The sequence below is a fragment of the Mirounga angustirostris genome, unplaced genomic scaffold (assembly GCF_029215605.1).
Source record: "Mirounga angustirostris isolate CCGP_5_RB_7025 unplaced genomic scaffold, mMirAng1.0.hap1 SCAF_9, whole genome shotgun sequence".
Taxonomy (NCBI): domain Eukaryota; kingdom Metazoa; phylum Chordata; class Mammalia; order Carnivora; family Phocidae; genus Mirounga; species Mirounga angustirostris.
The window spans coordinates 141,046,997-141,066,583 of record NW_026991717.1 but is presented as its reverse complement, the minus strand read 5'-3'; the positions used below and the strand labels follow the sequence as shown (position 1 = coordinate 141,066,583).

Genomic DNA, 19,587 nt, shown 5'->3' with positions numbered 1-19,587 from the left:
CATCTCCTCCCACGTGAAACTGGAATTTGAAACTCGTCACATAGCCGATAAGGACCACAGGCATGAGAACCGCGCCGGCCCCCGCGGACGCAGCTGGGCGTCCAGCCAGAGGGGGCTCACTCAGCCGCTCACCAGGGCCAGGGGTGAGGCAGTCCAGCCAGAGGCCGGTGAGGATGGGGCCCGAGTGGGCGGGATCACAACGGCCACCCAGTAGTAAGAGGGGGCGACCTGCACCTGTGCCCCCCCTCTGGGCGGGAAAACAAAACCCAAACCAGGGCAACCTCAGGAGCACTCTGAACCTGGGGGTGGGGGGTGTCTGTCAGTCTTTACAAAACAAGGCCGAAGACTCTGTCCCGGGCCTACAGTCGTGCTTGTTTGACCAAAAACATCAACAAAAACAAAAAACCCACAGAAAACCACAAAAGGAACCAAAACCTTTCCCTTGTTGGAAAAAAACATAAGCAAAGCATATCCAACATAAAAGGTCTTGGCTTATGTGGCAAGAGGCACTTCTGACACCTGGGCTGGCGTCCTCGGCCCGCGGCTCCCGGGGGCTGGCCGGGCTCGGAGCAAGGTGGTATTTTATTCAGTGCACCGAATCTCAATCAAAGTGCTACAAACTGCTTCTTTGAAAAAAGATGTTTATTAAACAATTTTAATTGTCATAAAATGACTAAAATGGGTTTTAAAAATTAAGGCTCTTCTCTTTCTGTGGATTGCCAGAACAATGTAAAAATAATATCAATCAACCCTGCTGAATGCTTTGTTCCTAAAGTTAAATTTCATAGATTCCTAAACATTTTATGATTAAGATAAAAACTGGACTAGAAATGACAATTAATGGCCGTCCATACTGAACACACACTCTGATCAGGTGTACAACATCCTAATTGAGTAGTTAAGCAAAAATATTCCAGTTAAAGCAGAAATTTTAATTTTAGCATTTTAAAGTCATTGTTTCCCCACACTGTCATGATTTTCCTAAAGTCGAAATAGTCTAATACAGGAGTGCTAACCTTGGGACTCTATATACTCCCAGGAGGGTGACTGACTTGGCTGGCAATTAGTTTGATTATATATTTTTTTAAACGTTCTAAGTTGAATTATCAAATGATTCAGAATTACATGGCATGCAGTATCCAAAATTATGGCTCTGATGCATTTAGATTTACATTAAGAGTAAGAAGTGCCATTCACATTCATTGTACACCCCACCCTCCCGCAAGAAAAAAAATCACTACCTATTCAAGTTCTAGATCTGGTGCAGCATTAAGGGTTAAAACTTACCACTTTACCAGGCCTTCCCCATGTGCAAATAAATCCCTCCTGACAAGCAGTGACTATACAGTCTTCGAGAAAAATTAACACAGTCAGTCTTTCATGTGCTATCTTTTTACAGATGAGCGGCTCTAACAAGGGGACGTCTTCCATCCGAGGACACAGGGGCGTCCCCAGGGTTTTAGCTGGGTCCGTTTTGGTTTTGGTAACCAGGTTCAGTTTGTCGCTGCTCTTGCTAGAAATGTGTCCCATGCTGTGGTTTCGCTTGTGGTCTTTCTCGTGGTGCCTGTCCTTCCGGTCGTGCAGGGAGAGCGTCGCGAATTTGCTGACCCCAGAAGCGAGGGCGCCGTCGGCCACGCTGCTCTTGCTGCCGGCGCTGGAGACGGCCGAGTGGGGGAGGCTGTTGGAGCGGGGCAGGGGCGGGGGCGCGGAGTTGCCGGGCGTCGTGACACTGTTCCCTGTGCTGCCGGCAGGAGGGCTCGTGGCGTTCATGACGTTGGTGTGTGTCCTTGCTCTTGAGAGGGGCTGGTGAGGGAAAAGGATGTCTTCCGTGAGGTCCCAGAGGCAGAGCTGTGTGTCCTGGCCCACCGAGCCGAACCGGTACGTCACACTGACGGGGCGGCTCTCGGCAGAGTTCCGTTTGGACAGCCGGGACTGGGTACTGTTGGCCCGGTCTCGGCCAAAATGAAGGAGGTCCTGGAAGTCCTCGTCACTGCCGCTGAACTCCATGGGGTCGCTCTCTTCCACGCTAGTGGTATAGGGGTCAAACGCCACAACACTGACCCAGGATTTGTGCCCGTGGCCCCGAGCGATCACTCGGCAGTCTCCGAAAGCCCAGACGGTCACCAGATCGTCCTCGCCGCCCGTCACGATGTACTTGCCGTCGGGGCTCCAGCACACGCACAGCAAGCCTCCGAAGTAGCTCTTCATCGTGCCGTGCAACTCCACCGAGTCGAAGTTGAACACCCGCAGAAACCCATCCTGGCTCACACAGGCCAAGAACTTGCCATCTGGGGAGAAAGCAAACTCGTTGAGGGCCCCCTCGCCCACTGTCCACTTAAGGAGAGGGTTCCTCGTGGATTTGCTCTTACAAGTGTGTACGGCAAAGCTCTCGCCCTGCTTCAGAAGCTGGTAGTGGGGGGCTGTGGTGCCGCAAGTGTGCTCCACGTTATACAAGTACATGCTCCCACTCGCGTGGGCTACTAGGAAAAGGCTTTCCGAACCGGGAACCCATCGGACGCAGGTTACGCGTGACTTGTCTATTAGTCTCTGTGAAGACAAAGGAGAACAAGTTATCACAATGGAGAAGCTTGGAAGGTCTACTTTTCCAGCAAGAAACTTGTCTGCTTCTCGGTGAGAACGGAAGAGTCCATCCAGGCACGTGCACGCTCGACCCCGCGGTCAGCCAAGCCAGCGAAGAGCACTCGGGCCCCTTGGAGAACTACTTTCTAGAACTGCACTGGGTGTTAGGCCACTGGCTTTCGCTGAGAGAGTCAGTCATTCAACACACACTGTTGAGAGCCTACTACGTGCCAGACACTGTACCAGGCTCTGGGACACACTGGGAGAGGGCCAGACCCTCGGGCAACTTCCATCTCTTACGCAAGGAGCATCTGAGTCTGTGACTCCTGGCACCTACACACGGCATCCTCCCTACAAAGACCCCCAGGAAAGGCTCGCGGTCCTCACGGCCGGGAGAGCTATGCCCCCCGGTTTCTCTGCATTTTATCGTCACGTAAGTCATGTGCCGTCTACACCTGCCCCTCTGCCCAGGCTGCTCCAGGGTGGGGGGCAGTCGGCGTGCAGCCCCTGACACCAGCACACTTGCTGGGCTCTACCTCAGCCCTGGCTTCACCGAAACTTCCCCACTCAGATTCGCTGTCCTGTGGGCACCTTTAAATGCAACTCCTCCAAATCTTCTTTGGAACAAGATGGTATTTAAAAAAATAAACAGACGATTAATTCGGGAGGATGGGCCTAATCACTGCCACTCCACGCCACGCTAATTTCTGGTCCACTGACCAGCTGTTCCCTTCACAGGCACAGATTAGGAATCTTGCCTTTAAAACCAGAAGAGCAAGAGGCCGAAGTGAAAACCACCCAAAGGCACAACACGTGCGCATCCCCGTGTGCAGAGCTTGCCGTGGGCTCAGCGGCACGGCGGCTCCCCCCGGGTGCCCTGCGCCGGGGTGCCTGGTCCCAAAGCGTATCACCAGAAGCCAACCAGAAGTTCCCAAGGCTCCCAAGTTTTTAGAGACTCCTCCTGCCAAACCCTCTCCACCGCCATCTGCCCAGGAACCGGGTGCCTCAGGGTGAGTTCCGCGCTACCACTTCCCCGCCCTGGTTGGGACTCCTGGCCCGAGCCTCGGGGCCCCGGGGCACCGACACGAACCTCCCTGCCCTGCCGTCAGCTTTGCACACCTGTGCTGGGGGCCCTGCGTCCTCACCAAAAAGCACAGAACATGAAATCACTTGGTTTTGTTCAGAGAAGAGACGGACAGCCTGAGCAAGCTGCAGAAGAGCAGGGCCTGGGCGGGTAGAGGCTGCTCAGCAGGTGACACAGCCCAGGGCACCGCCAGCCCTGAAGGCACCAGACACCCGCGAGCTGGCCTTGGGGACACAGACGACGTTTTCATCCCCGGCCTCCTTCCCCTCCTAAAAGCCCAGCGCTCGCTCTGGCAGGTTCCGTGAGGCCTTCATCCCGGGGGCGCCTGGCTCCATGCGTCACACCGTGCTGTCCCCGCCGGGCCCAGGCTGCCCAGGCTGCCCAGCCGGCCCTGGGCCCCCATGGCTCACCCGCACCAGCAGCCAGCACCGTGGCTCTCGGCTCCTGCCCCTCACACGTCACCGCAACCACCCAGACCGCAGTCCTGCCAACAGAACACCCCTGCCGCGCCCTCCTGTGTGGAGATTTTTAAGGATGGACATCAAAACTTCCAGCACTATGCTTAGGAGAAAATTTTATTTTTGGCTTAAAGAGATACACAAAAATAATTCCATTAGACTCCGAAATTGTAATACTGCCAAATAAACAGTATTGTTCTGCAACTGTGAGGTGTGAAGACAGAGAATGACAGCACTGCTGTGACCATAAGTGTCACCGGGATAACAAAACACACGTAGCGACTTCATTCCCCATTAAACAGGTGCATGGAGACGACTATAAGCAGATACGTGGATGCAACTTATGGACAAACACCTGAGCCTCCCCTTCCGAGCCCCCGGCCGGGTACCTGGGAATCGGGGACAGCAGAGCAGGCAGCCGCAAACCCCAGCAGCAAGGCGCCGGGACAGGCCTGGACGCAGAGGGGGCTCTCCCTGGCAGGTCGTGCACTCCGGCGTGGCCAGCACCCACCTCGAGGGGCGCTACCGGGGGCTCCCCCAGGGCTGGGGCATGCGGCATGTACAATGGGACAGCAGTGCTGACCTCCCATCGGAGGCTCCACTCTGCGTGCTGGGCACCGCAAGGGGCTCTGCACACGTGCTCTTTAACCTCAAAAGGACCCCGCAAGGCCAGCTTTGGTTTGTCTGAGTAGGCAATCTATTCGTCATTCACATAAAAGCGTGCAGCAGAGAGCTCCCTCGCATCCCTTTCCTCCGGTCCAGATCACCTGTCCCCAGAGTCACCGGCATGAAGGTTCCTATTTCTCTCCAGAGCGTCTCCGTTCACGGACAAGGCAAACGTGGAGACAAATCCATCCACCCCCTTTCTTCACACCACAGAGCACACGAGGCACCGTGTGCCCTGCTGCTTTCTCACTCAGACACGCATCCATATGGCTGTCTGCATGGGTACCGAGACCTCTTCCCTGTTCTTTCCTAAAGCTGCAGAGCACTCACTCACATGGATGGAAACACGGTCATTTGTTTTAAAAGTCCCCACCGCTGGACATTTCCGTGGCGCACACGGCCGTTTCCCCGTGTATGAGTCCACCGCAGGATGAATTCCCAGTAACACAGCTGGGGCAAAAGGTATCTACATTTTGATTTTTATAGATATTGCCAAATTACCTCCCACGGAGGACAGAACACATTAATGCCAGGCGCTGATACAGCACTGATTAAAACAGACAGGCATTCACGTCCAAGTGGGAGGAGAAGACAGTGAGATCTGCAAGATCTGAGGGTGACGAGAGCTGTGGAAAAAAACCAGGGGAGAAGACACAGTGCTGATGGGGAGGAGGCTGGAGCGCCTTCCGATGTCAGGCGGGAGAGCCTAGCGAGACTGTGCGGGCGGCAAGGGCTAGCTGAGCAGGCTGACAGCCTCAGCAGGTAGGCCGAGAGCACGTGGGGAAGAGCATCCTCACGGAAGGAACTGTGGCGGCAAGGTGCTGAGGCGGGAGCAGAGCCAGCACTGGGCGTCCCAGAGAAGAAGGGAGCCAGAGCAGGCGAACGGACTGGGCAAGGCGGGGCTGTTACCTCCTGCGCCAACAGACACCATCCAAGGCCAGGGCCACTCACATGGGTTCTCAGGACAGGACATGAGCCTGCCTCCGACGCTAAGCCTGGGCAGGAGGCACAACTCTAGGGCTAGCTAGTAGAGATTCACTGAATTTAAACAGCTCTGGTTATCATTTGGTTTGGATTTAACAAAATAGAAGAGAAAAGAAAGCATTTCACTCCCATCTTTCTGATTAAGAAACAAATACCTGTAAACATTGTATTCGATAAAGAATGAAGCCAGTTTCTCACCATAAAGCTGTTATTTCTGTTGCTGAAAGTATCTAGTAAAAAAGGTAAAGAATCTTAGTGCCCCATGTTTAGTAACAGGATGACCCTGTTAAGCTTGAATTCTCTAGTACCAGCGGGTCTGTGACCTGGACACACGGTGATAGAACAGCATCAGCAGAAGCCTGGTCTCTGAGGAGCTCCTGAGCAGACCTGGGGGGGGGGGGGGCTGAGAGAAGCGGAGGGTGGGAAGGACTGTGCTGGGAGTGGCTCAGGACAGAGCAGTCCAGGTGGGTGTGGGGACCCATGCAGCACCTGTTTTGGCTGGAGCACCTAAGCAGAGACCGGGAATTAGGTCTGGAATTGTGAGCTGGGGCTCAGGACAGCCAAGTCTCTGGCTAAGGGGCTTTGGACCATGACCTTGAAGCCCTGGGCCACCAATCCCACAGCCCTGAGTGCTTGAAATGTGCCTAAAGTGAGATGTGCTGTGTGTGTAATACACCAGATTCTGAAGACGTGAAAAATTATGGAAACAATCTCATTCATAATTTCATATTACATATATGTTGAGATAATATTTGGGGTATATAGAGAAAACAAAATCTTAATTTCACCCATTTTTTGCTTATTTAATGTCCTGTTAGAAAATGTAAGATTGCATATGTGGCTCACACTGCATGTCTACCGGCGGTGAGGCTGCAGACAGGGAGGGAGGGAAGGCTTTGGAAAGGGGAAGTGACAGACTATCGAGGAATCCCCCCTGGCAGAAGGTACAGAATGGAAGATGGGAGGTGGGAGGCAGGTGGGGAGGAAACAGTTAGGAGGCTGGGACAGCTGTGTGTGGACAAAAAGGTCTGGACAGTGCCCGGTGGCAGCATGGCAAGATGGGCTGTTAACGATGGTTCAGGCTGAGGGGGAGGTGGGGGTGGGGAAGGGGCCTGTGAATTCTCCTGGGCCTGGAGCTTGAGCGACTGCCACACAGAGAAGGCTGGGGTGGGATTATGCTGGGGAGAAACCTAAGTGTCCTCATCTAGCAGGCAGGGGGGACGAGGACACCAGCTGAGAACAGCTGAGAGCCAGATCTGTGACCTAAGATCCTCAAGGAAGGTGCAGTGTGGAAGAAGAGGACAGGGTGACCTCCACTCACAGGGAGCAGGACAAAACTCAGGCAGGCAGAAAGAACATCCGAGGAAACGACCCCGAAGTCCCATGAAGAGAGGAAGGAGCTGATGCTGAGTGACCACCGTGGACCAGGAGCTCTGCGGTGTCACAACTGCCCTCCATGTCCTATGATGGAGTCTTTGAGGTTGAGGGTCAGACGGGGGCAGGGACCCCAGCAGGGCGGAGGCAGGCAGAGCAGGAGCAGGGAGGCCTCCTTAGGAGAGCGCAGGAAGCAAGTCTGAGGGACCAAGGGGAGGGGTGGCTGGGGATCCAGGGGAGGAGAGCCCCCTGCTCCCGGGCTGCAGAGGACACGTCCAGGGGACACTGACTGGTAGAGGAGGCAAAGGAGTGGAGGAGAGCGTGAACCCCACTTCTAGGAAACCAGCAGAGGTGGGATGGAGCAGGGCAGGTGCCCAGGGAGGGGGAAAAGGGCAGGGAGGCGGCTGGGGAGGTTCAGCAGTTAAGAGAGTCTCTACGAGGTCACCTGGCTTGCCATTGGGCTTCCATTAAAGACTCAAATCCCAAAATGCTCGGAGCCAATTTCTATAATCACTTTTATAAAAACCAAACACAAAAGCTGGAGACGGATATGCCATCTCTGCATGTCACGGAAGTGGGTTCCCACACCCACGCCTCTCACTAGCCTCTCGCTAATATTAACCGGCAGCCCTGCACAATCCCCACCCCAATTCCAAAGAAAATGTCCCTTTGCTGATACAGATCCAGTAAAATTCAAACACTAAGACTACCATCCCTAATGGCATTAAGAGACAACATTTTCTAACTATAATAAACTAATTAAAAGGAAGCAAAAATAAAAATAAATCTATAACCATGTTAAAGCGTCACTGCTAAGACAAAGCTTTCTAAATCACTTAGTTGTCTTTTTATTTTTTATGTTTTTTGGGGGAAGGACAGAGTGACAGGGAGAGAGAAACTCAAGCAGACTCTGCACTGAGCGCAGAGCCCAATGCGGGGCTCAATCTCACAACCTTGAGATCACGACCTGAGCCAAAACGAAGAATCGGACGCTTAACCAAATGAGCCACCCAGGTGCCCTTAGTTGTCTATTTTTTTTCTACTACTATCAACATGACAAGCAGGAAAAAATTAGGGGGCAGAGGGTATGCATTTTATAATGCAGATATTAATTTGTAACAAAAGTACTGAAGCAAACCATTCAAAAACCACAGCAGCTGTGGGGGGGTGGGGTGGGGGGTGGGGTGGGTGGGAGGGGAGCTATAATGTAGCCACAAGCAAAACTGGCGACTAAGGGCTTCGTTTATGTAAACACATGTAAAGAGAGCTGCTTCCCTCAGGAAGTGCGAGGAAAGGGTATTTCAAAACCACAGAAAGAAGGATCAAATGTCATTTTATCAATGCTAAAACTTTAAGGAGTAGAGCATTATGTGCTCCTTTCCTTCCTTTGATTAAAAAAAGGAACAACAAAACAAAACTAACAAAATGCCCATAACCACTGTTTTGTCCCAGAACTGGACAGAAGACTGCAAAGCTTGGCCTGGCCCTCCCCGCCCCTGGGGGCACTGGGTGCCAGGAAGGAGAGAGAAGACGCAGCTCGGGCAGGCAAAGGGCGGCCTTGCCTCCCGTGGGCCCTTCAGTTGGATAACAGGAGACGCGGACCCACCCAGTGTGATGGCCCTGGCCTTGTAGCCCATGATGGGGAACAAAGTCAAGGACAGAGGGTCTCATTACATGTCAGTAATGAAAGAAGCCACGGTGACAAGTACTTCTTGGATTTTACATCTTACCCAACAATCAAAACACACTTGAAAATCCTCTGAAGTTACTATTCTATGGATACAACCCTGAAATAATGACAATTTCTACAAAGACAAACAAGTCTGAGTTCATCATCATCTGCAAATTGTCCCTTTATAATTGCCCCTCCCCAGTACACCATAACCACTAGTAGTAAAGAGTGAACTCCTCAGCCCTTCGGGGTCCTTCACACGAGGCTGAATGCTGACCGGATGGGGGCCTCTCCTTTCCAGGGAGCTTGCAGAGTGAAGGTACGCTCCATGAGCACTACATACAGAATGCTACAGAGACACTGAGGGCCCAGTGAGAGAGACTGCAGAGAGCAGAGACTTGGGGGACCTGCAGGCGTCACTCCCCCAGGAAGGTTGGAGAGGACCAGGCACTTCCTTCCTTCTGGACTGAGTGGGTACAACAGCCAGGCTCTGTAGTGTGACAGGGACACCCGGCCAGGGGGGCGTGACGGGAGCGGGGCTCGCCTCTAACTCCAGTGGCCAGACTGGGAGGTGGAGGTCAGGGGACCTCTGAAGGAAGGTGTGAATCTACTAGTCTCACCTCACTGAAAAAGTAAAAACTACAAAAACAATAAAGTTAACAGGGAGCACTGGGACTTATAGACGGTGTTTTTCCATCTTCTTTGTACTTCTATAAACAATCATTAAGAAAAAAATTTTTTTTAATTTTTTAGTTAATGGAGGGAAAAAATCACCTTTTAAGACATACTTGACTCCCAGATAGAAATTTTCATCTATCTTGAATGTCAGGTGGATTTCTAGACTCTAAAATTCCATTCCATCCATCCATCTGCCCATGCAAACATATGCTGTATTTCCATGGGCCAGGAACCTGGAGAAGGGAGGCAAAGGTGGAAGAATCAGCACGGGGCGTGTGCACGCATACACACACGTGCAACGGGCAGCTGAGAGAAGCGCCCGGTGAGTGAGACACACACGGGACCTATGACCTTGTGATAAGCTGTTCTCCGTCCTCTGCTCTACACACATTCATTTTCTGCCTGGGCTGTCCTGGAAACTTACTGGCTTCTCCTTCAAAACTGCTGGGATCTCCCCTTCCAAGAAGCCCTTCCTTGCACCCCCAGGTGGGAGGTGCTCCGGGGGCTTCCCCTCAACCTGCAAACTCTGCTGAGCATCCCCCAAGGGCTCACTCTCCCAGCCCTGTGCTCAACAACTCTCCTCACCTCTTTCCGGTGGGTGCTGTTCTCACCCACTTTGGACAGGCAGGGAGGCGGTCAGGCTCAAGGCTCAAGGCTCTGCGTTCTGAGCCACCGAGCTGAGTCTCACGGACTGTTGTGAGTGCCCCTTTGGAGGCCACATGACGGGCCGGCCAGAGCCTCGGAGGACAGCCAGCACCACGGGCCTTTCGTCTCATCTCAGGGATGGGATGAGTATTTACACGCCAAACTCCCGGATTTTTACCCCTGGTTTTGGACTCCAGGTCCACGTATCTAACATCTACCGGCCTCTGGAGCTTGGTCAAGTACAGAACGGAACTTGGATCTTCCCCTCCACTCCAAGCCTGCTCCTTCCCCAGTCCTCCCCAGTGTGGGAGGGACAGCCAGAAACCCACCAAACTGCAAGCGGCAGCCATGGGGATTTTCAGACACCAACCTGATGGCATGGCGCTCCAGTCTCACGGCCTCCTTCACGCCACCCTCCCTGGGGACACGGCTGCCTCTCCACTCTGCTTTCCCACTGCAGGCCTTCGCCTGCTCTCCCTTCTGGGAAACGCTCCGCCTTGGGTGGACCTGGCCGGCCGCCTCCGCGTGGGAGGCCCTGCCTAGAGCACGACACCTCCTTCAAGAGAAGCTCTCCGCCACCCCTGTCCCTCTCCCTGCCTCCCCGGGCCTCTGCCTCCTCATACGCCACACGTCAGCATCTGCCCTAAGCGTGCGTGAGGGGTGCTACTTTTGACACGTCTCTCCCTCTCTCTCAGGGTGACTCAGAGCAGGCCCGAGTGGGCACACGGTAGGCAAACCAAGGTCTGTCGCCTGGATGAGACATGGCCACTGCTCTCACGTGAGCAGGTACCAGCCTCCTCACTGGTCTTGCCGCCCTTGCCACTCTCTCTTCATTCCAATCCACCTTCCACAGTGCTGACAAGCGTTCTAAAGGACATGCTTGACACACTCACCCCCTTGAGTAAAAGCCCCAAACTGCCCTTACAGCCTCCAGCATCAGATCCAAATTTCTTAGTGTGTCAAGGCACCTACAGTCTGGTTCCAACGTATCCGTCGGCTCCAACCCCTGCGTCTCTGAGGCCTGCACGCTGACTTGGTCACGCATGGCCACCCAACGCTCCTCTGCACACCAAGCAGTTTTCTCCAGCTCTGAGAGCCTCTCTCACACTTCCCCAACCTCCTGTGCATCTTTCAAGACCCAGATTAAAGTGTCACCTTCTGGAAATCTCAGACTTCCTCCACCGAACTTAACTTCTGCTTTATGGTATTTGATACACGCTGAAGAATACGGTGAACACATATCCCCTGGAACTTTGTTCCTAACACTCTGATAACACGCCCCAGGGCCCCACCCGTCCACCCTACTGAACTGTGAGCTCCTGAGGGTGTACACAAGGGCCCAGCCATCCGGCAACCACACATGGTGTGGCTTATAGTCTGTGACCAGGGAGCCCTTGTGGAAGTAATTTCCACCTCTGTCGTCAGCTTACTACCTGCCTGGACAACTCACTCACCTTCTCTTTGACTATTTCCTCTCTGTAAGATGAAAAAAGCAGCCTGACCAACCACGCAGGGGACAAATTTATAGAACAGTCTGAAACCTCTAACTCTCACACCAAGGCAAAGCACGGCGTGATGACGGCTTCAATCACCATTCAGGCACGCTCACAGAAACAGACCTCTGATGACCCTTGCTCTTAGACATCGACCAAAACCTGATGAACACGGCAGCCACACAGCCTTGGCAATTGATTTCAGCCTCAGCTGGCATTCAACCCTGCACAGTCCTACAGGGTGAACAGCCATTTTTCAAATAAACTACAAGACGAGTAGGAGACAAGTCGTGCTGAAATCACTGAGTGACGAGCTGCCTCCTAGCCTGCAATCCCCGTTGCTGTCCGGGGCAAGGCATGGATCTGGCTGATGCGTCCAAGGGCTCTCGGGGCCCCGAGACTCCTGCCTCCCCCGTGATGACACACAAGCCCCTCTTGTTCTCCGAGCGGCATTGTGTGCCATCCTCAGCCGGAGCAGCCTCCTGATCTCGTTTACCAGCAGCCCTTCCCCCTCAATAACACGCCCCCTACCTGCGTACAAACAAAACCCCACAAGGACTCCAAATTCAGTTTCCGGTGACAGTGCAGAGAAGAACGGTTACTCCCCCACAACCGCCACCAGCAGAAAAAAAAAATTCATTCAGCTACTGGGTAATCCCTTCCCCAGATATTATTAGTAAAAGACTTAGGTAAATAAAAGTTTTCTGCTTCAGACTTATTTTTAACAGAAACTGGGATAAATACTTTTCTTCTAGAGTTTTGCCAATCCACATGGCAAGTTCTGTTTCCAGTCAAGCCAGATGCAACTAGAAGAGGAGATGGCGTGGTTCAAGAGATCTCACCAAATCCACTGGCAATGCCAGACAGAAGCACCATGGATGGGGACCGGTTGTGTAGACAGCACGGGCCACAACACTGTTAAAGAATCCGAATTTTAACTGCAATTTGTGAACTTGAATATTCTTGCCCAAACAAAATTATTTCTTATGAACCAGAACCTATAATGCACTTCTGTTCCAAGTTCATGACATCAAAACCAGACAGCACACCACCACCTGCCCTTCCTGAGAGAGGGATCCCACATGACCTGACCCTTGTCATGTTGGGGCCGAGGTCACTAGCTGACACTGGGACCCAGGGCTTCTAAGTCAGCAAGCCCACCGCATCTTTTCTGTTTGCTGGGAAAGCCGCCCTGAAACAGAGGAGAGAGTACAGCGAATCTGCCATGGCAACTCTGGGGGCCGAAAAGCCCCCGTGACAGCTCTACCACACTACCTCTGTGGCGACTTCTACGGGTCACATTTAACAGTTCTGACATGTTCCTGAACACACAGCTCACATACTCAGGCTCCTTTCAGAACAAAACTGGAGATGCCAGAAACCCAGCACATGCTTATCACTAGCAAAAACTATGTCATGTGATCCAATTTTAATTGCCAGGATTTCAAATATGTCAAAGGTGATTTTATAGCAAATATTTCCAAGAGAAAGAAAACTACCCCTTAGCCAAATACCTATCAAATACAGACACAAAAGCCTGAGCTACCATTTAAGTGGCCTAAGGGATTATTATCAAGTTCTTTGATCTGCATGAAATTTTCTGGTGATGTGAACAAGGTCTAAAATTCTGCATCTTCTTATTTAAATTATAAATATCAAGTGACAGTTTCATCCCTGTCTCCATTATAAAAGAGTTTTAAAGCACCTGCTATAGACACCTGAGCATGCGCCATAAAAAAAATGCACAGAACAGTTACCCCAAGGAAGAACAGGTATAAGTCAACAAGTTAATTCACCACATTTAACCAGGTAATACTAGGTAGGACAGTTGAGAGAATGAAAAATGGGCTTAGCTCGACGTGTAAAATAAGGCCCACAGCCCTTGGTAAGAACGTATAAATTCTTAAAGGGATTCTTAACAGCTAAGACAGGGTGCTACTTACTTCCTCATTAAATAGTTTGCTAGTTTCTTTTTTGATTGGATCTATAAGCTGGACTTGGCCTGCGGAAAAGCCCACTAGGAGAGAGACACTTTCTGCTGTGGCTGTTAGGTGGTTGAAGTCATGACAAGTAGGCTGTGTTCCTTTGTATATCCTTTTATCTATTGGTTTACTCAAGTCAGCAGCCTGGAGGAGAAAGAGAAAAATACATACGGTAAACAGCACATTGAGATGAGAAATCTAATAGTTACACTATTTTATACTCCATTATGATGCTCAATCTTAAAAACAAAGGTATATCTTGTAAAAGCACTTTCATATACATTAGCCAATTTGATATTGTTAGACTATTCATAATATGTTCATAACTATTACTTCCACATCTTATTCTTCAAATATCTTTAACAAAAACTCCTGGACTTCAGGAGGAAAAATCCTTGAAGTACTAAATTCAGTATTTGCACAATGCATTCATTCCAAGCAATTTCTAACAGAGTACCTCTAACCACATAAAAACTCAGCTTGCAAATAGATCTATAGCATCTAAATGCTCATTGGTGAGTTACCTGTAGCCCAGGGGTTCTCAAAGTGTGGTCCCCAGACCAGCGGTGGCGGCAGCAGCATCACCTTGGAAACTCAGAAATGCAAATTCTCAAGCCCCACCCCAGACCAAAAGAATCCGAAACTACAGGGGTGGGCCTAGCAAGCCTTCCAGGGGATTCGATGCCCACTCAGATCTGAGAACCACTGCTGCAGCCAATTATAAGCAGGTGCCTTCTTACTGGGCCCCAGTCCCTCTTCTGCATCAGCATTCAGGTACCTTTCACTTACTGAGCCCACACTCAGAGCGCACGACATGCATCATCTTTAAACCTTACAATGATCCTTCAAAGTAGAGAACATTCCCCCATTTTACAGATGAGAAAACAAGTTTAGGGAAATTAAATAACTCAGCCAAGGTCACCCACCATACCTACCTAAGTAAGTGGCTGGATGTAGAACCCAGGATGGGGAGAACACACACCCACATACCCCAAAGTCAGAAGCAAATGACCTCCGACTTGGGCCAAAAAGTGATTTTTCAGTATGCCTCCTCGTAAATCCCTACAGCGGAACTTTTTTCTTCATGAGAAATGTTCTATGCGATCTAATGCGCCGGGCTGATGTGGAAATTAAGGACGCCACCCTCCAGCCTTAGTGGAAAGTCACAGGTGCGGACAACCAGGTTCCTGAGCGCGTCCTCGGACATGACCACTGGGGCCGCAAGAGCTGACCAACCCCTGAGTTAGGTTCTGAAGATTTCTTTCTTTCAAAGAGGCCTGTGACATTGTGCTGAGGATTCTAATGTTTCGCTTTCCAAATAACAAAGTAGAGTAGAAAAAGAGGACCTCAAAATTACAGGCATCTTTGTTTGAGCAAACTCCAAACCCGGACATTTGGAAGTCTGGACCCGAGTGGAACATGCACTCTGAGAGCCCAGGGCAGAGGAATGAGGATACATGCCATGCAGACACTCTCCCAGCCTCACCTCAGTTAAAACGGAGATGAGAATCTCTGTCCTACCAACCTCATGGGATTGTCTGGAGGATGAAATAAGAGAATATGTACATGAAAGAAGCTTGAAAAGTGTAATATAAAGTACGATACAAAACACAGGGAAGTCCTGACTTTGCAGCAGGGGAAAATGGGCCAGTGGAGAAGGGAGTAAGTGCTGAGGTCGGCTGAAGGCTATGCCCAGCAGGTGTACGAGGGCGCTACAGGGGCCAGAGAAAGCCGCCTCTGCCTGCCGACAGCAATAGGACAGGGACAGGCCAACTGACAGAAGCTGCTCCCGGGCTGGGCTCTAGAGGCAGGGAAAAAGAAGCCAGGCTAAGGGACCTTAGCAAATCATTTCAGAGCAAAGACAGTATCAGCAAATGTCAAAAGAGCTCAAAACAGAAAGTAAAAGACACTGGCAGCTAGAGACAAAAACCAAATCTGAAATATGAACAATTAAATTATTACATGATCTCTGTATCAGCATATGTAACTCTTGGAGAATTTTTTTTAAGTTTGCTTAGGGTACTTCCTCCTTGAGAAACATATCTAAAATTATGCACAAAACTATAAAAATCAATTCAAAGGCAAGCCAAAAATTACCGAGAAAACATACCAATATAAATTAAATGAGCAAAAGGACATCCAGTGGTTCTCAGAAACAACAGAGGAAGTAAAAGCACCCGTTTTTCTGAATATTGCTACTAGTGTAGAGTTAAACTTACAGATTGCTCACAGTAACTACATTAGCTCAGTTCTTGGTATATTTATTGTACATCCTGGCCTCCTAATAAGGAACTTTACTGAAAAGATGTCATCTGTAAATAGATCACATGTATTTTAAATGCCAACTGAAAGACTACTTTTACTCTTAAATCACTCCTAAAATATCCTGTTTACTAATCTGCTTAATAACTTTCTTCCCAGACCAGGGCTCTCAAACTGTACCAGGCCATGCCAGCCTGCTGGTTGGCAGCAAGATTAAGTACAAAGATGGAGAATAAGCATTCAGAAACTTCTCTGGCAATCGGAAAGGATAACTTTGTATCTGTTGACTCTAATAATAAAAATTAGAATTTGTATTCTGCATGTCTTTTTCAGTTTTGTTTCCCAGTAATTCTTTTTTTTTTTTCAATTTCAGAAAAGTATCAGTCCAGATAGACTGGAAATTTTAACAACTGGTCCTTCAACACTGGTGAGAAGCACTGTCCTTGGAGGCACCAAAGTAAACTGAGGCCTAAGAAACACTCAGAGTATCTCTTATCTAAGGTCACTCCCTGTCCCCAACCCCCAAGGGCACCAATCCTCCTAGAGCAGCTCAAGTCCCTCCAAGCAACATGACCCCTCCATGTAGCAAGCAGCAATTATTGTGAAGCCCTAAGTGACCGCTAGGTGTGTGTCCATAAGAAAGCTGACTTCTGAGAAACCCATGGACTCCACTGCTGGTGCCTGAGCTCTGGAGCCCAAGACCAGGGCGAGAAAGTCAGGTTACCAGTGGCTGCCTTCAATTTGAACGGTGCCGTCATCTCTGTCCCATCTTGTCCTCTTTCTTCTGCACCCAGTCACCAAGTTCGATCTCTTTTCCAATTGATGTGTCGCTGCCCTATTTCTTCTTCCTCCTCTTCCTCTCTTCTTTGAGGGTGGAGGGGTGCCAACATGGACACTGAACTCACACACAACTTTGAGTAGCAGTAATAACCACCTGAGCCAGCCATGCCTCTCCTGCACGGGGTCATCAGAGGGCTTCCCAGGGAGAAGCAGTCTGGTAGAAGGAGAAAGAACCCAGACTCTGGAGCCAGGCAGGCCCAGATTCAAACCCTGCCTTCCCTCTGGGTAGATGGGTGGCCCGGGCAAGGTGCTCCTTTCCTCTCAGAGAACAAAGTGCCCAGCCCCACCGCCAGGCAGTGGTGAGGCCCACTAAGAATGGATCTACAAAGCACAGGGTGTGCAGGCGCACTCGAAGGGCAGCTACCATTGTGAATCTGTCCCTGTCACACCCTACCTCTCTGGGCAAATGCTTCAGGAGCTTCCTGACTTCCACCACACAGGAGCATGAAGTCCACCTGTGGAACACTTGCTGGGCACCAGGAGCTTCACATTCACAACTCTCACCTCACAGCCCCCCACAGGGGGCACTGATCCCACCCACCCGCCATCCTCCGAGGAGGAACCGGAACCAGGAAGGGATTCAGGCCCCCCGGGCCCGGCTCCAGCACTCTACAGCCCCTGCCCTCCAGCCTCTGCTTGCCCTCCCCGCCGCAGTCCTGAGTGTGCTGCAGGCACACAGCCCGTCTCCTGGCTCCAGGAGGTCGCTCTCCTGGTTGGGATGGGGGAATTTTACCCAGCGGTTCAAGCCCCACCTCCAACAAGCTTTTTCCCAACCTTTATCTCAATTCTAGAAGTCTTTAATTCGTTCCACAAAATTAAGTATTTAATCACTTACATGATTACAGTATTGTTTTATGTCTGTTATCAATTACCATAAAATTACAATTACAATAAAAACTCCTTTAAGGAGCAGAACTTCTTTATTAAATAGTTACCCCTGTATTATTCCACAAAATCAGCTTTTATGTTTCAGCTTTCTGGTAAATTCCACATAAACGGGTTACAGACACTTGAGATTTTTTTAATGCGTCTGCATCCTAATGATTGCCAGTTACCTGAATTCTTAAGCATGAATTTATAGAACATATTTTTTAAGAAATCTTACCAATGTTAAGAATTAGATCACATTTGGTTACTCAGCCCCAATAGAGTGCCCAGTCTGTCACAGTGCTGTCTGTTGAACAAATGAAACTGCAACTATTCCAATTTTTTCAGGTAAGATTAAACTGCATCTTATGCTCATTTGTTTCTGCATAAGGAGTTACTGATTACAAATAATCTGTCAGTGTCTCGTTCTCAATAGAAAAATTTTAAATGATGGTTTAAAGTTCCTACCACAGACACAAATTATCAAATAATGATTATCAAAATTCTTGATCAGTAAGTACAAACAATAATGTGATGTTTCCCTTTCCAGCACTACAAAGGTCTGCAAAAGCAGCCCTCTTATTCCAGCTCACATCTTCACCCCAGACCCGTGCCTGGCCTGCTGCGGAATGCCCAGCGAAAGGAAAGCCCACACCGGTTCAATGGGCCTGCTCACACTGCCCTTAGCGGAACTCAGAGGAGACATGTGGGCCTGTGCCGAGCCCCCTTCATAGAACCTGCTACTCCTGAGTGCCCAGAAGCATTTGGTGTGGTATGGAAAATATCTCAAAAGACCTCTTTTGAAAAAAGGATGTCAGATGATGATATGGGGGTGGGGGGGCAGTGTTGGTAATAAAGGTGGACTTTATTTTCCCTACATTTTATATTCTCCCTCCCCATCCAAAAATCCCTTCAAAAACCAGTCCCACAGAACTTGCCAGAAAAGAGTCCTTCCACCCATTTCTACCCACATCCAACTAATCCCACACATGATGCCACATTCATCTTCATGAAGCTTTAGGTCACTTTCCCACTTAAAACCTCCATGGCTCTGCCCTAACACTGGCTGAATTCCTCGGCTTGCACTCACAGGCCTTCCCAACATGGACCTCATCATCCCCTCCCCTTCACACGTTTCCTCCAAAGACACTTGTTCACACACTGCCTGTGCTCTTTATACCTTCTTACCTTTTCCTTACACTCCTTCTTTCACTTAGAATACCTTCCCTATGCACAGTCTCCATACAAATTCTGCTCCCAGCAGCACAAATGTCATGACTTCCTGCTCTCACCTCTGGGAAGCAGGCTTTCACCTGACCGTCACCGAGTGCCTATCACTAATGTTAACTGTATTCCATATATCATGAAAGTCCAGCTCATTTTAAAAACAACAAAAAAGTCAGGAGGCTGCTGAGTCACTGAAGGCCTGAATGAATTAATTAAAAATAGCTGGAGCAGCCCCAGGGACATCAAAGGTCTCCGTTATGCGATCTGAAAATCAGAAGAGAATGGATATCATGCTTTCCATTAGCATTCCTCTTGACCACATCTCAGACAACCAAAATAAGAGCCAAAAATGAGCAAGCGATTACTTCCAGGGCCACAAAGAATCACCTACTTGGAAAGAAGGGGAACATCTGGAGTCCGACCTTAAGACTTGGGAGGCAAAATAAACCACATTACAGAGACCGTTCCAGTTTTTCTGGGAGACTTTCCACCTAGTCAGGGTTTGGGTCTCCAGTGCGTGCAAGGGATGAGTCCACAGTCTGGGGCTGGACCACAACCAGCTGGTCATCCTGGGGAAAAGCTGAAGCCTTCCGAGTCCCAGGCACGAATGAAAATGAGACTGGCCATTCAGAGCCGAGATATGTTCACTTTGTGAACAAAGTTCAATGTACTCTTCAACCAAAATGTTCTTCACCATAGTGGAAAACACCCGGTGCTAGGGACAAAAATACCAAACAGCGATTTCCAAACGTCTTCGTGCTCACGCCGCACGTGC

General features: G+C 50.1%; 1 protein-coding gene across 16 annotated transcripts in view; it reads right to left on the bottom strand.

Moving 5' to 3' along the window:
• Positions 1-19,587, bottom strand: part of WDR20 (WD repeat domain 20) — a 61,833-nt gene that overhangs the window by 9,052 nt on the left and 33,194 nt on the right. For 8 of the 16 annotated variants that reach the window (XM_064571594.1, XM_064571595.1, XM_045901545.3 and 5 more), the window contains exons 2-3: positions 13,578-13,760; positions 1,288-2,547 (exon numbers count right to left, since the gene is read on the bottom strand). In XM_064571594.1, coding sequence (XP_064427664.1) covers positions 1,288-2,547; positions 13,578-13,760 — 1,443 coding nt within the window. Of the gene's footprint in view, positions 1-1,287; positions 2,548-9,592; positions 9,730-13,577; positions 13,761-15,102; positions 15,155-19,587 lie in introns of those variants that run through there. The other 8 variants (XM_064571599.1, XM_045901547.3, XM_064571606.1 and 5 more) reach the window with 5 other exon arrangements.